Genomic DNA, 12,531 nt, shown 5'->3' on the forward strand with positions numbered 1-12,531 from the left:
CAAGAGTTTTGTGACATGTCCAGACGGAAAATGGTGAGGGCTAAAAAAAGTAACAGGTCTTCATGGCATTATAAGTACCACCAACAAGTGAGAGAAAAAAGTTTGTACATGTTAATGATTTATATTTAAATGTCTCCCTTTATATTCTTTTTATAGAAGACGCAAAATATTTTTCAGGTACATTATCTTTTCAAATGCTCAGCTACAGATAACCTTGGGAGAATGTTCTTAATAAATGCTTCAATTCATGGAAGCATTGAATTTTATCTACATACTTCCAGTATCACAGCTATTCTCAGCAAGTTGCATAGTGGGTGAAATACTACAATGATGAACAGACAGCTAAATCTTTTCAATCAATAAATTAAAAATGAAACTGAATAGATAAGTTGATCTGGGGGTTTCCTCTCTTGGGAGACTGCTACATAAGAGACAGTCCAGAACTTCCTGAAATATACAAGTAATGTTTCCAAATAGTCATGAACATCAATCATGGGCTATGCAGGTGTTTTTCCTTAGCTCCCTAAACTAGATAAGCCTTTGGCGGCATCTCCTGTAAAAACTAGCAGTTCCTATTTCTTATTATTGCCTGTCTCAACTCTGACAAAGCATTGTCCATGTTCATTTAGGGCTGTATAATTCCTTTATTTACATAGTTCAAAAGGTTTTAAAGTTAAGATTAACTCTGTATTTGAAGAGCAGTTTTATCAATGGGGGGAAAAGCATTTCAACCATACGTTCTTCATGTTTTATAATCTGAAGTTCTGAGTTGCCTTCAAAGGCAACCTCATCTAGGATGCCTAGCAATGATCTAATTTGAATGTTGTGAGGGGAAAAAAAAAGTTCAGATTTCTCTGGCTGAAATGAATGATAGTCACTCAAGGAATATACCGAATTGAGCTACCTTCTAGGTGCCCAAAAACTTGAAATTAAAAAACTTGACTTACTGGTTAGCTCAATTTGCAACCAAGGACAGACATGTTTAAAAATGACCACCAGTTTAACTCCTTCATAGCAAGGGATATCATTACCCACCAGTGACGTGCGGTGAGGTTTATGGCTGGTGAGGCAAAAAGAAAGAAAGTGGCTTTTGCCCGCCGCGCCGCTATGTACGACATAGAAAGAAAGTGGCTTTTGCCTGCCCCGCCGCTATGTCGGACATAGCGGTGGGGCAGGCAAGAGCCGCTTTATTTTTGCCTCACCAGCCATAAACCTCACCGCACATCACTGATTCCCACCCAGTTAAAAGTTCATGAGAGAGGGCATTTTTTAAGAGGTTTTTTTAAACAGTTAAGCACTAAGCAGAGTCATCCACCGTGACTCTGGCAGCAACTAGCACAGCCTTTTTCCTTTTAATTTTTTCTTTTCTTTTCATGATGACAGTGATGAGGCCCTGCCTCCCCTGACTGCATGTCACTGTTACCCAAAGCTGGCTGAGAAACTCTGGGAGTTGAAGTCCACAAGTCTTAAAGTTGCCAAGGTTGGAGACCACTGATCTAAAGGACAGCTATTTCTAAGGGGCTGAGGGAGGATTTCTTTGTGGTCTCCTATCCAAGTGACTGAAGGCAAAGCTGAAGATGGTCGTGATCTTGAAAAGCAAAACTATATATTTTACTGTGATTTTCTCTTTCTAGATCACCCCCAACATACTTCCATAAACCACTTATACATCTAACCAAAGCCCACAATTTAGAAGCATGTTCCTTTTCTCCTCCTCCAATCTATTCAGAGTCCTAGCTCTTTTCTTACCGACTCCCTGCTTGTCTTTCAAAGCTTTTCAGACAGTTTTGGGAAGAGTCTCTATTCACCACACTTACACACCCCCCCAGGCAATTGGTTACGTTGCAAAATTCACTGCTACTCCAGCTGTCCATCATCTTCATGTTATCAGTGTTTCCAAATCCTATGGGGATTCCTGTAAGTCTAGAAGCATTCTGGTAAAATTAGATTGATGGACAGCAGGAATCATTCCTCTATAATAGTCTCAGCCTGGAGCTTATTTTTTAAGTAGCAAATGCAGACGGAGAAAGTAAGTCTCATGGCAGCCAAAGGACAGACTCCATAAGCACTGCACTGCTCATGGAGGAGGGAGCCGTATTCACTAAATAAAAAACAGCTTTCTTTGGAGAGCATCAGCTGTAAGGGAGAAAGGCTGAACCTGGTCAGAGAGGAATTAAGGTTTCCATGCCAGAGATAGACAGGAGATGTAAACGTATCTTGGTGCATCCCAAGGTGGTGAAATTCAGTGAGTAAAGATGAGACAGCCCAGTCCAGAAGTGGGGATCATGGAATTTTTTTAAAGAGACCCCACTTTCATAGCTTAGTTACAGGTTTGGCTAGGAACATGCTTTCATATTTTTCATGAATATGGTTTCACCCTGACTAGCACCAATGATGTATTTTGGAAATCTGTGTGGTGCTTATTTAAGAATGCCAGCCATGGGAATTTTGATAAAAAGGCACCAAGCAGCCTGTTCAGGGGTGGGTTCCGGAACTCACTTCTGCCAGTTTACTTGTGGGCATGCTATGTGCATTTGATGCATGCTGTGCGTGCATGCGTAATGCAATAAAATTGTTCTACACATGCGCAGAAACCAAAAAACAAGATAAGCGCTGCCCGGAGAACTGGTTTGGGGGCGTGGCAGGCCTGGGTTGCTGCCAGTTCCAGCGACCCAGGCCGCCAAACCACTACCGGTTCGGGCGAACCAGTAGGAACCCACCACTGAGCCTGTTTAATATCCACTCATTTGGAAGGTGAATAAAATCAGATATATTACATACCACTTGTACAAGCCTGCTGATGGCCCTTCAGCTATTCTGAAAATAAGCATTTCTGTCTTTGGGTATTACAATATGCCCTTGCTTAGCAAAGGTTGCTTTGAGATTGTTTGAAATTACAAGGGGCACCCTAAAAGGTATTTATGACATGGTTTTGAAGTTTCGATGGATGTATATCCCACTCTGTGGTTACATGATTGCATTTTGGGCACTTGGCATGTGGCTTGCATTAATTGATGTTTGCAGCATCCTATGGCCATTTGAACACAATTTTGGTGGATTTTGGCAATTTCTGGTACATATTTCCAAGAAGAAGAAGGAGGGGAAGGAAGAGGGGAAGGAGGGGGAAGGCGAGGGGGAAAAAAGCCTATTGGATAAAATGAATTCACTTAACAACCATTGCAAAAAGGTAGTAAAATTGGGTGTGATAACATAGTGACCCTCTTAATGACCACAACAACATACAACTGTAATTCTGGGCTCAATTATGGTTATAAGTTGAGAACTATGTGTGTAAAGGTAAAGGTTCCCCTTGCACATATGTGCTAGTTGTTCCTGACTCTAGGGGGCGGTGCTTATCTCAGTTACATAGCCGAATACGTCTTCATGGGCATGTGGCCAGCATGACCAAATGCCAAAGGCGCACGGAGCACTGTTACCTTCCCACCAAAGGTGGTCCCTATTTTTCTACTTGCATATTTACATGCTTTCGAACTACTAGGTTGGCAAACCTGGGACAAGTAACAGGAGCTCCCTCCGTTACGTGGCACTAGGGATTCGAACCACTGAACTGCCAACCTTTCTTATTGAGAAGTTCAGCTTCCTAGTCACTGAGCTACCTTGTGTGTAGAGGTAGCTAATTATAATTCTAGTTAACCTAAATGCCTTTGGATTGTCATTCAAGAGATCTTCCTTCTCACAGGCTAATTGAATCCTTTTGTAGTAGTTCTTTGGATCTCTCGTAAAAAAGAAATCACTAACCTCAAAGATGAGATTCACCTGAATATTAACAGTTTTTGGATGACAATCTGCTAATGCTTTTTGCCATTCCTTAAATTTCTCCATAAAGTTTTTGCTTTTACTGTAAACTGTCTGAAGTTTAGACTTCACTTATAAAAATCTACAGGGAATTTCACAAAGATACCCCTTCCCTCCTCCTGTGGTTGCTTTAAAGTTACGAAAAAGGTATAGAAGAAAAAAAAATTAAAAGTGGGTCAGCAAGAAAAAACGAATTCCCACTTTGCATTAATTTGTAACTAAACTTTTGTCTTCAAAGTATAAATTATTTCTATTATAAAAATTGGTTAAAGTATGTAAGAAGTTGGATTGCTGAATTTGAAGTTTAAAGGGTATCTCTTTTCTTTTAATCTTTTATTCCTGCATGTATAGAAATAAATGCTTAATTCCGATGATAAAAATACGTGCAACCCCTTTCCAAAATCTTTTGCTCTCTGAAGTTGAGGTTCTTATTTGATAATTGCATCTATAATTAATACATTGTTTTAATTGTTTATCTTTACTTGTGTCCAAATTTTGCTAGGTAGATCTGCTTCTCTTTATATTTTAGTGAATAATTGAGTCGACTCATATATCATTCTTTTGCTGGAGTTGGAGCAAGCATAGACTACACAACAACTCCAATTATACCAATATTTACTCTAAGGGTCAATAAAAAGCTACGCAGAAAAGTAGTGTTTCCATTTTGTAAGTTTGTTTTAAAAATTAAGAATATTTCTATTTCAGCCTTTTGATATAGTTGGTATGCACCCATTTTAGAATATGTTTCTGTAGTGTGTTGGTTCAGCATAGACTGTAAGCAAAATTGAAACCTTTCACCTATTTCACAATGTGCCAATTTACATAGCATCACTGTATTCAGAAATGGACAATGTTTTACTGAGTATTACTAGTATCCGGGACTCAATCCAATTAAAAAAAAAACAGGTTGTGTTATTTTCTTTAAAAAAAGAACTATTTTGTACTTGATATTAGTACTAGTATTTACTTTATCTCCTCCCACCATCTGCTGTTTTGCCACATCATGGATGATAGGGTTTTCAGATTGGATGGCACTTAACATGCTATTGAAAAAGAGGTCCCCTCAAGTGTCCTGATGGTGTTTTATAACATGGCTAGATTAAAATCTTCAGGATATCCAGTTGCTGATGTTGCCATACAAGAAAAGAAATTCAAAAGTGCAAAGACAGAATTATAACAGAAACATAACATGTAGGAAGCATGGACACAACAAAGCTCAACACAGTGAAAGATTAAATGAAGCAATTATGAATTGAGTGGACTGGAACCAGACATTTTCTGTCAGAAGATCACACTGGTTATTAGGGCATGAAAGGTAAAAATGGTAAAGGAGTCCCTGCAGATATTACTCTGCTAGTTGTTGCAGAGTATGAGGCAGTGCTCATCTCCCTTTCATTGAGCCAACGCTCTCAGAAGACATTTCCATGGTCATGTGGCCAGTATAATGTCAGGGAATGCTGTTGTTTTCTGAACAGCATAGCTGCAGAAGTGGTACCTATTTATCTACTCACCCTTGCATGCTTTTGAACTGATAGGTTGGCAGGAGCTGGGATGAAGCTCACTGTCACGTGGTACTCGGATTTCAAATTTGGGCTGCTGACTTTCCAGCCAACAAGCCAACATCTTAACCACTGAGTCATTGTGCTGCCCATTAGGGCATGAAAAACAAAGAAGAAATGGTGTTGCTTTTATAATTATGAAGGACATAGCAAGAATAGTACTTGGCTACAATGCAATCAATGATCAACACGGAAGTTTGGGAATGGTAACGAAAAATGGACGTTTTTGCTCGTAGAGCGGGTTTTTGCCCTTTGGAGCCTTCAGGGAAGCCTCCTGAAGGCTTCAGAGTTCGAAAATTGGCCCTACGGACAAACCAGAAGTCACCATTCCCGAACTGCCGGGTCCCCCGTGGGGCCGATTTTCAACCTCCAGAGCCTTCAGGAGGCTTCCCTGAAGGCTCTGTAGGGCAAAAACTGGCCCTATGAGCAAACCAGGTTTGTCCTCCTGAAGGCCCCTGAAGGCTCCGGAGGTCGAAAATCGGTCCTACAAGCAATCTGTTCCTGAACTTCCGGTTTGCCTGTTTTTTCGCGCTTTGGAGTCTTAAGGGAAGCCTCCGGAGGGAGAAAAACAGCCTCAAAAGAAGGCCGAAGTCAGCTGGCCAGCATGCGCATGCACGCTGGCCAGATGACAGGGCAACACCTTGTGTGTCCTAACAAATAGCTCTGTGTGCCACCTGTGGCACGCGTGGCATAGGTTCCCCATCACGGTTGTATAGCTTCGGGAATTAAAATGAAGTAGGAGTCCAACTTATCAATTTCTCCCACCCTGATGATTTCTTCATAGCTAACATTGCCTTCAGACTACCAAAACCAGGCCTCTATACACGGACATTACCAGATGGAATTCAATATACAGAAATACATTTTACTATGTTTTTGCTAAAAGAAGGTTGAGGAACTCAATTACAACATCAAAGACATGATCAGGTGTTGACTGCAGAACAGACCATGAACTGTTCGTGTGCAAACCACCAAGTTAAGCTAAAGAAGAAGAAAGTCAGTTTCCACAAGGTGATCTTGAATTTATACTCTCATTTCCAAGGAGAACATCATGAATTGCATTGTAGCCCTGAACCTCACTGAAAAAACACCCAGAGGAATTATGGAATGAATTTAAAGAAGTAGTTAAGGATTCATATGGGAAAGGCACTGACAAAATATGAAGAAAGAAAGAGAAGAAAGTATACTGGATGTCAGAACAAACTGGAAATGGCCAAGACGAGAAGAGAAGCCAAAGCTAAGAAAGGCAGATTTCTCAGAAAGGAACTTAACAGTTTCAGAGAGCTGTTAAAGACAAAAAAGCAGCATTACAACAAATTCTGTCAAGATGCGGAAGAAGGGCACAGACATGGAAAAATAAGGAAAATCTTTCAAAAGGTCCCTGAACTCAGGAGGTTAAAACCTCAGGCTAATATGTTAAAGGATTCCAATCAACAGATAACCAACTCAAAGGACATCAAAGGAAGATGGAAAGAGTATGCTGAAACACTCTACAGCAGAGATGATAATACCTAGGATACCTTAGAAGATATTCTTTATTTTACAAGCACCTCTAGTACTAATAGTTAGATCACCACTCCAAGCATTAACAAGTCACAGGAATTAATGGAATACCCACTGATCTATTGCAAATGACAGAGAAGAAAATGCAAAGGATCTGCAAGCCCTCGTACTAAAAAAAGGGGACTAAAATTAAATATGAAGCACAGACTAAACTAATGACAGCAGACAGAACAATCAGCCTTAGAATCAACAATGAAGATACTGAAGTAGTGTAGAGATTTATCCTTTTAGGATCAACCATGAACAATAAAGCAACATGCAATTAAGAAGTACAGCACAGGATAGCACTTTGAAGAGCAGCCATGAAGGTCTTGGGAAAGACCTTCAAATGCTGTGATGTGTCTATGCTTATAAAGATCAGCATGCACATATATGACTGCTACAGGAATTAGTTGGTGAGAAATAAAGGAACCACAAATAAAAATGCTATGTTTTCTGAAGCCAAATTGTTAAGAGTTTTGTACACTATGATCAAAATAAGATGATGGACAAATAATTGTTTCATCAATTGAGTTTGCAAAGCAAATAATGGCACCTACCAGTAAATGTATTTTACAGTATCAGCAGCGTAAGTTTTAAAATTTGCAATAATTCAAGCTAACTTGAGGGAGAGTCAGCGTTTCACAATGAACAAGCAGTAACTGCACATTTATTCCTCAATGAATTGACTGAAGGAATGGATTTCATGCTGTTAAGAATAATAGCAGGCTGGCTAACACATCTGTGCAGATATTATCAGTTTTGTATATGTCCCTTATGGCTTTCCCCCCTGCTCACTCAATTTCTCTCTGGTTGCTTATTAACCCTTTTAAGAGGTGTTGCAATTATTAAAGGCATTACAGATGAAAAGCTTAACTGGGTAACTAAGAGAGTCATATAACTTTAGGAAACCATAGAGATCAAGGATATGACTTAAGGTATATGATCAAGTCCCCTTTTCCTCTCTCTGAACAGACTATACAACAAAGTATACAAAAGTAACATAAGTAAAACAAAGATAAATGATCAAATAAACACACTTGTTGTACCCAGAGCAGAAGACTGCTTTCTCTTCCCTTCCTCATTTTGCATGGACATTCTCTTCTATTGAATTTTAGAATTTTAGAGCTCACTCTGATCAGAATTTTTATTCCAAAAGTGTGCAAATTACAGCTAGTACCAATCAGCACACTGAATTGATAGATAAGCTGGTATGAATTAAATATTGTTAAAAAAAAACCTGAGTACGACGACTAATGCTAATGATGACTGGTCCAAAACATAAAGGAACAGGGACATTTTTAGGCCTCAAGTGGAGGGCAGGGAGAGAAGCAAACCTGCTATGAGGTATTCCCTAGCTCCACAGTTACCACTATAATTAAGAGATCAAGCAGCTTTAAGCCTTTGTGGAACCTTTTTATATTATGGCTTCTTACTCTCTCAGACATATTTCCAGTAATCAATGAGCTTGACTCCATCATCAATAGAATATTGGACAAAAGTGACTATTCTCTGTATTTTGTATACAAAGAAGGCCATTAGGTTAATAATGACTTTCTGAATGGGTCACAAGAAGTGTTAGCAGGTGTACTTATCACAGATCCCTACCTCATGTCCTCTGTCTTGCACAGGACATGACTCACTGTCTGCTTCAGAGAACGATCCAGACTCATCGCTAGAGTTTGTTCCATAGGATGGCTCACATTTTATCTGGGGTCTGACTTGGCTGTATATTCCATCTCCCATCATGCTCGTCTCCTGATGCTCAGTGGCCAGGAATCGAGCTCCTTGAGAACAGGGGGAAGATGAAAACTCACACAGAGGCAGGCTACAGGGAGAACCACCGCTGCCATCCTCTGCGTAAGAGTAGGAGGAACATGAACTGGAGGTCCTTGTTCTGGTTTCCAGAGGAGGAGACCGAGGACAAACTTTAATTGGCACTGGGCAGCTGGTGTTGGGTCGCATCCGTCCTGGGAAGTGGTCAGCTGTTTGTCCAATATGGGCATAGGTCTGGCAACTGGGAAGAGATTGGCTGCTTCCTGCCCACAGACCTTTTGGCACAGTCTCGGTGAGATCTTTATCCAAGCTGCTCATGCCAGAATATGAATGCACCGAAGTGTTTACTTGGTCACAAACATTTGAAGAGAATATAACAGTCCTCCTGTCCACTTCACCTTCCTGCTTACAAAGACCTTCAACAAAGCCAGGACCTCTTAGAGGTGATCCCACTGTAAAACTGGAAGCATCCTTCTGAACACCTTGGGAGAGCCCATAACTGCCCACAAAAGGGACATAATCAGCTTTATGGTCACCCTGAGTTGTCCCCTTGTCAAAAGGGCATGCTGGATTTCTGGCAAAGTGCTGTTGGGAAGTACTTGGGAAGCCATCTACGTCTACAGTTTTTGTTCGGTTGAAGAAAGATCTTAGGCAGGAAGGAGAGGAACTATTTTTAGACCTTCCAGATCCATTGGGACTTGGCTGCTTTCGGTCCATTTCAATATCCTCTTCTTTATCCCTGACACCAGTCTCATCTCCAGAGAGGCAAAGTGTGATGTTTTCTTCATTGTTTTCCTCATTCCTAGGCTCACTTTTAATTTGCCCGACACCAAGTTCTGGTTTGAGGTCATCACCTGAACCTTTTTCGTTGAATGTGCTTGTGAAACCTGAGGTACTAACGTGTGATGCGTTGTAGACATTCTTGGTACAAGCTAGCTGGTATTTCTTATACCTGGGGTACCGTGTTACTACTTCTTTATCCAAACTATCCTTGCCATCATCCAGTATTTCAGGGTCTGGCAGCATCCCTTCCTCCTTACTGGCTCCAGACGTGGCGGGTTCAAAGTCAAAGGGCTCCGAGTGAATTCTCTCTCTTGAGCAAGATATCTTTGAAGTCTCTGACTCCATAGTTTCTTCCTCTTCTCCCTCCGAGTTCTCATCTTCATGCATCCGCTGATAGGTGAGATCCTTTTTGCACAGGAACAGGCCATCTTCATTGTTCAGCAGTTGGGTCTGGAGGAAGCTGAAGCAGGAATCCTCCAGGTTGTGCATACGTAGAAATTCGGCACAGTGGATGACCTCTTGTATGTTCTCTCTGCTGAGTAATAGCTTAGCAGTGTAGGCAAACTGCAACAACGGACCAAATCCCTTGGCAGTGACCTGCAATGAAAAACAAAACAAAACAAAAAGTAGGGAAATTGCCAGCATTACCTTCAGCATTGCAATTTTTCCAAACCCCTCTAGTATATTAGTCAGCACTGGAAAACACCTCTGTTAATTAATTATTTTGCCCTTATATTTTCATGTAATAGAACGATCTAAACAATACATTCAACAAATGATTCAAGGACAATGAGATTTCTAGCACTTGCCAAATAGTATTTGGTCTAGGGACATCCTGGATGTCAAGTGTTTCATTAGTGTGTAACTATCAATTTTACGATGTTTCTCTAAAGCAGGCTTTTCAATTAGAATAAGGTATATCAGCTATTACTAAATCTATTCTTTGAAAAACTATACAGTATTTTTCAACAGAAACTGCATATACAATATTTAATTTTTATTCAGTTTAGCTGGGTCAAGTTCTCTATTGCTGGAAAAAAACTTTAATTAAGTGGCTCTTCAAAAAAAGTCAGGATCCTTGGGAAGCATGTGGAATCTAATCTGAGTAAGTAACAAGAATAATTCTCACTGTGCCGGTGACATTTAATCATGTCTTTAGAAAGATAAATTGGAGGTTAATTTCTCCATCGGCAATATGCCTAGGCTGCTACCACCATTACTAAATTACTCTGGAGATACAGCAACCATTTGGCAGACTGAGTCAAACCAGCCAAGTTTCTAATTTCAACCCCCGCTGCTCCCCCTGAGTATTTTTTTTTGATTCACGTTCCCTATGGAATTTTATCTCCCGAGAATAGAAAACACGGCCTTGCACTTACAGAATATACCCACTAGGTGGAAGAACTGCAAAAGAAGTAAGCTGTCTTCTAATGTATTTTTAAACAGTACAGTATTTTCTCTTGATGAGGTCTACGCAAAACATTTCACTGACTCAGAACATTCCACTGTGCATTTTTCACTCAAGCTGAGTCAAGGCTTTCAGGCCGCTAAAACTGTAGCATTTCAGACATCTGCTCCTTGTGTTTTGCTCCAGAGGGTTTTGCATGCAATCTCTTTTGGAGGAATTGCCACACCATCATCCTAGACACAGCTGCTTGCTCTTCTACATGAGGCAAAAATCTGAAGGGAGGCAGGAGCAGGGAGCTAATTCCCTTACAACAGGCACTAGGTATGATTATTATTATTTTGAAGCACTACATTAGGAAAACTTACAGAATTAAGAGAAGCCTTTTAGCAAGGATTTTGGAAACAGTTGAGACCAATGCTATGGTGGTTCAAATATGCAACTTTCATAACTATAGACAAGCAAGGCTTCCTGAGAACTACAAATGTTCATTAGCCAAAAGCTTTGCGAAAACTGATTTGGCTCCATCAATGTGCTTGTCTTTAGAATGCTAGAACAAGAAAACAGACATTTGAGGATTATAAAGTGGTTATAAGGGAGGAGTTTAAAACTGTACATATTATATGTATATAACGTCTGCGGCTGCAGAACCGGATTGTCGGTCGAGATGTCCCGCCACCACGACAGGGACCAGGGGAGCGGGCAGGGAGGCGCGAGGACCCCCAAAAGGCCAGGTGGAGCCAGTGCATGCACACCAGACAGCTGATTTTTGTACGTTGCATGTGAGCCAGAAACCAGAAGACCAGGTGGCCAGTGCGCATGCGCACACCGGAAACCAGAAGATAATATGCTTTTCCAATTTCCGGCATGTGCGCATGTTTCCATTTTGGCACTCGACCAGGTGGCCAACAAGGGTCTACAGTATTCATGTTGCAGGTAAATGCATGGATTTTTAATTTTTTTACAAACAATGCATTAAAACCAATACTTCAAAGGCACTGAATTGTCAGGTCTTTTAATCAATAAATTAGATTTTGATGTCTACACAGATTGGATGGATTCCTATAATGTAAATTAAATCAAAATATGATTAGATGATTTTGGTTTAGAACGTTGGATGAACCCTGCCATTATGGTTTAGAAAAAGAATAAACTGTGACTTTATTTATGTAATTATGTGTAAACATGGACATTCTAACTTGGCATCTGAATCTTGAAAAGTGTCCATTCAGGAGCAATATGTCAAAAAGCCTCCTGTCACATCTTTTTACTGTTAATCTCTATGAATTCTAGGACACCACTTCTTATGTGAGAAAAAAGTTTCAGGAACACTGAAATCTCCATTAACTTAATTTAGATTAGCTGTAATTCAAGCAACCCTCCCTTTTATGGAATCATAAACATCTACATGGAACCCATATACTGTAGTTCTTCCATATTGCTAGATGCTCTTGTCTACACCAAGACATAGAAAGGTAGGAGCTAAAAGTTCAAATTCTTATTCAGTCTACCAAAATTTTGTCTGTCCTAAACAAACTGCTCAGTTTTTGTTTGCTTGCAAGGCAGCTGAGATGACTAAAATGAAGAAATGCTATAATGATATCCTAACAGTAGAAGAGTTATAGAAATTTATACTTCTTGAGCTAAACA

At 40.2% G+C, this 12,531-nt stretch overlaps 1 protein-coding gene across 1 annotated transcript in view; it reads right to left on the reverse strand.

The window, feature by feature from the left end:
• BACH2 (BTB domain and CNC homolog 2) overlaps window positions 1–12,531 on the reverse strand; it is a 201,838-nt gene that overhangs the window by 10,394 nt on the left and 178,913 nt on the right. Inside the window, exon 4 of the mRNA XM_032217059.1 lies at window positions 8,526–10,073. Coding sequence (XP_032072950.1) covers window positions 8,526–10,073 — 1,548 coding nt within the window. The remainder of the gene's footprint in view (window positions 1–8,525; window positions 10,074–12,531) is intronic.

Source organism: Thamnophis elegans, chromosome 4 (assembly GCF_009769535.1).
Source record: "Thamnophis elegans isolate rThaEle1 chromosome 4, rThaEle1.pri, whole genome shotgun sequence".
Taxonomy (NCBI): domain Eukaryota; kingdom Metazoa; phylum Chordata; class Lepidosauria; order Squamata; family Colubridae; genus Thamnophis; species Thamnophis elegans.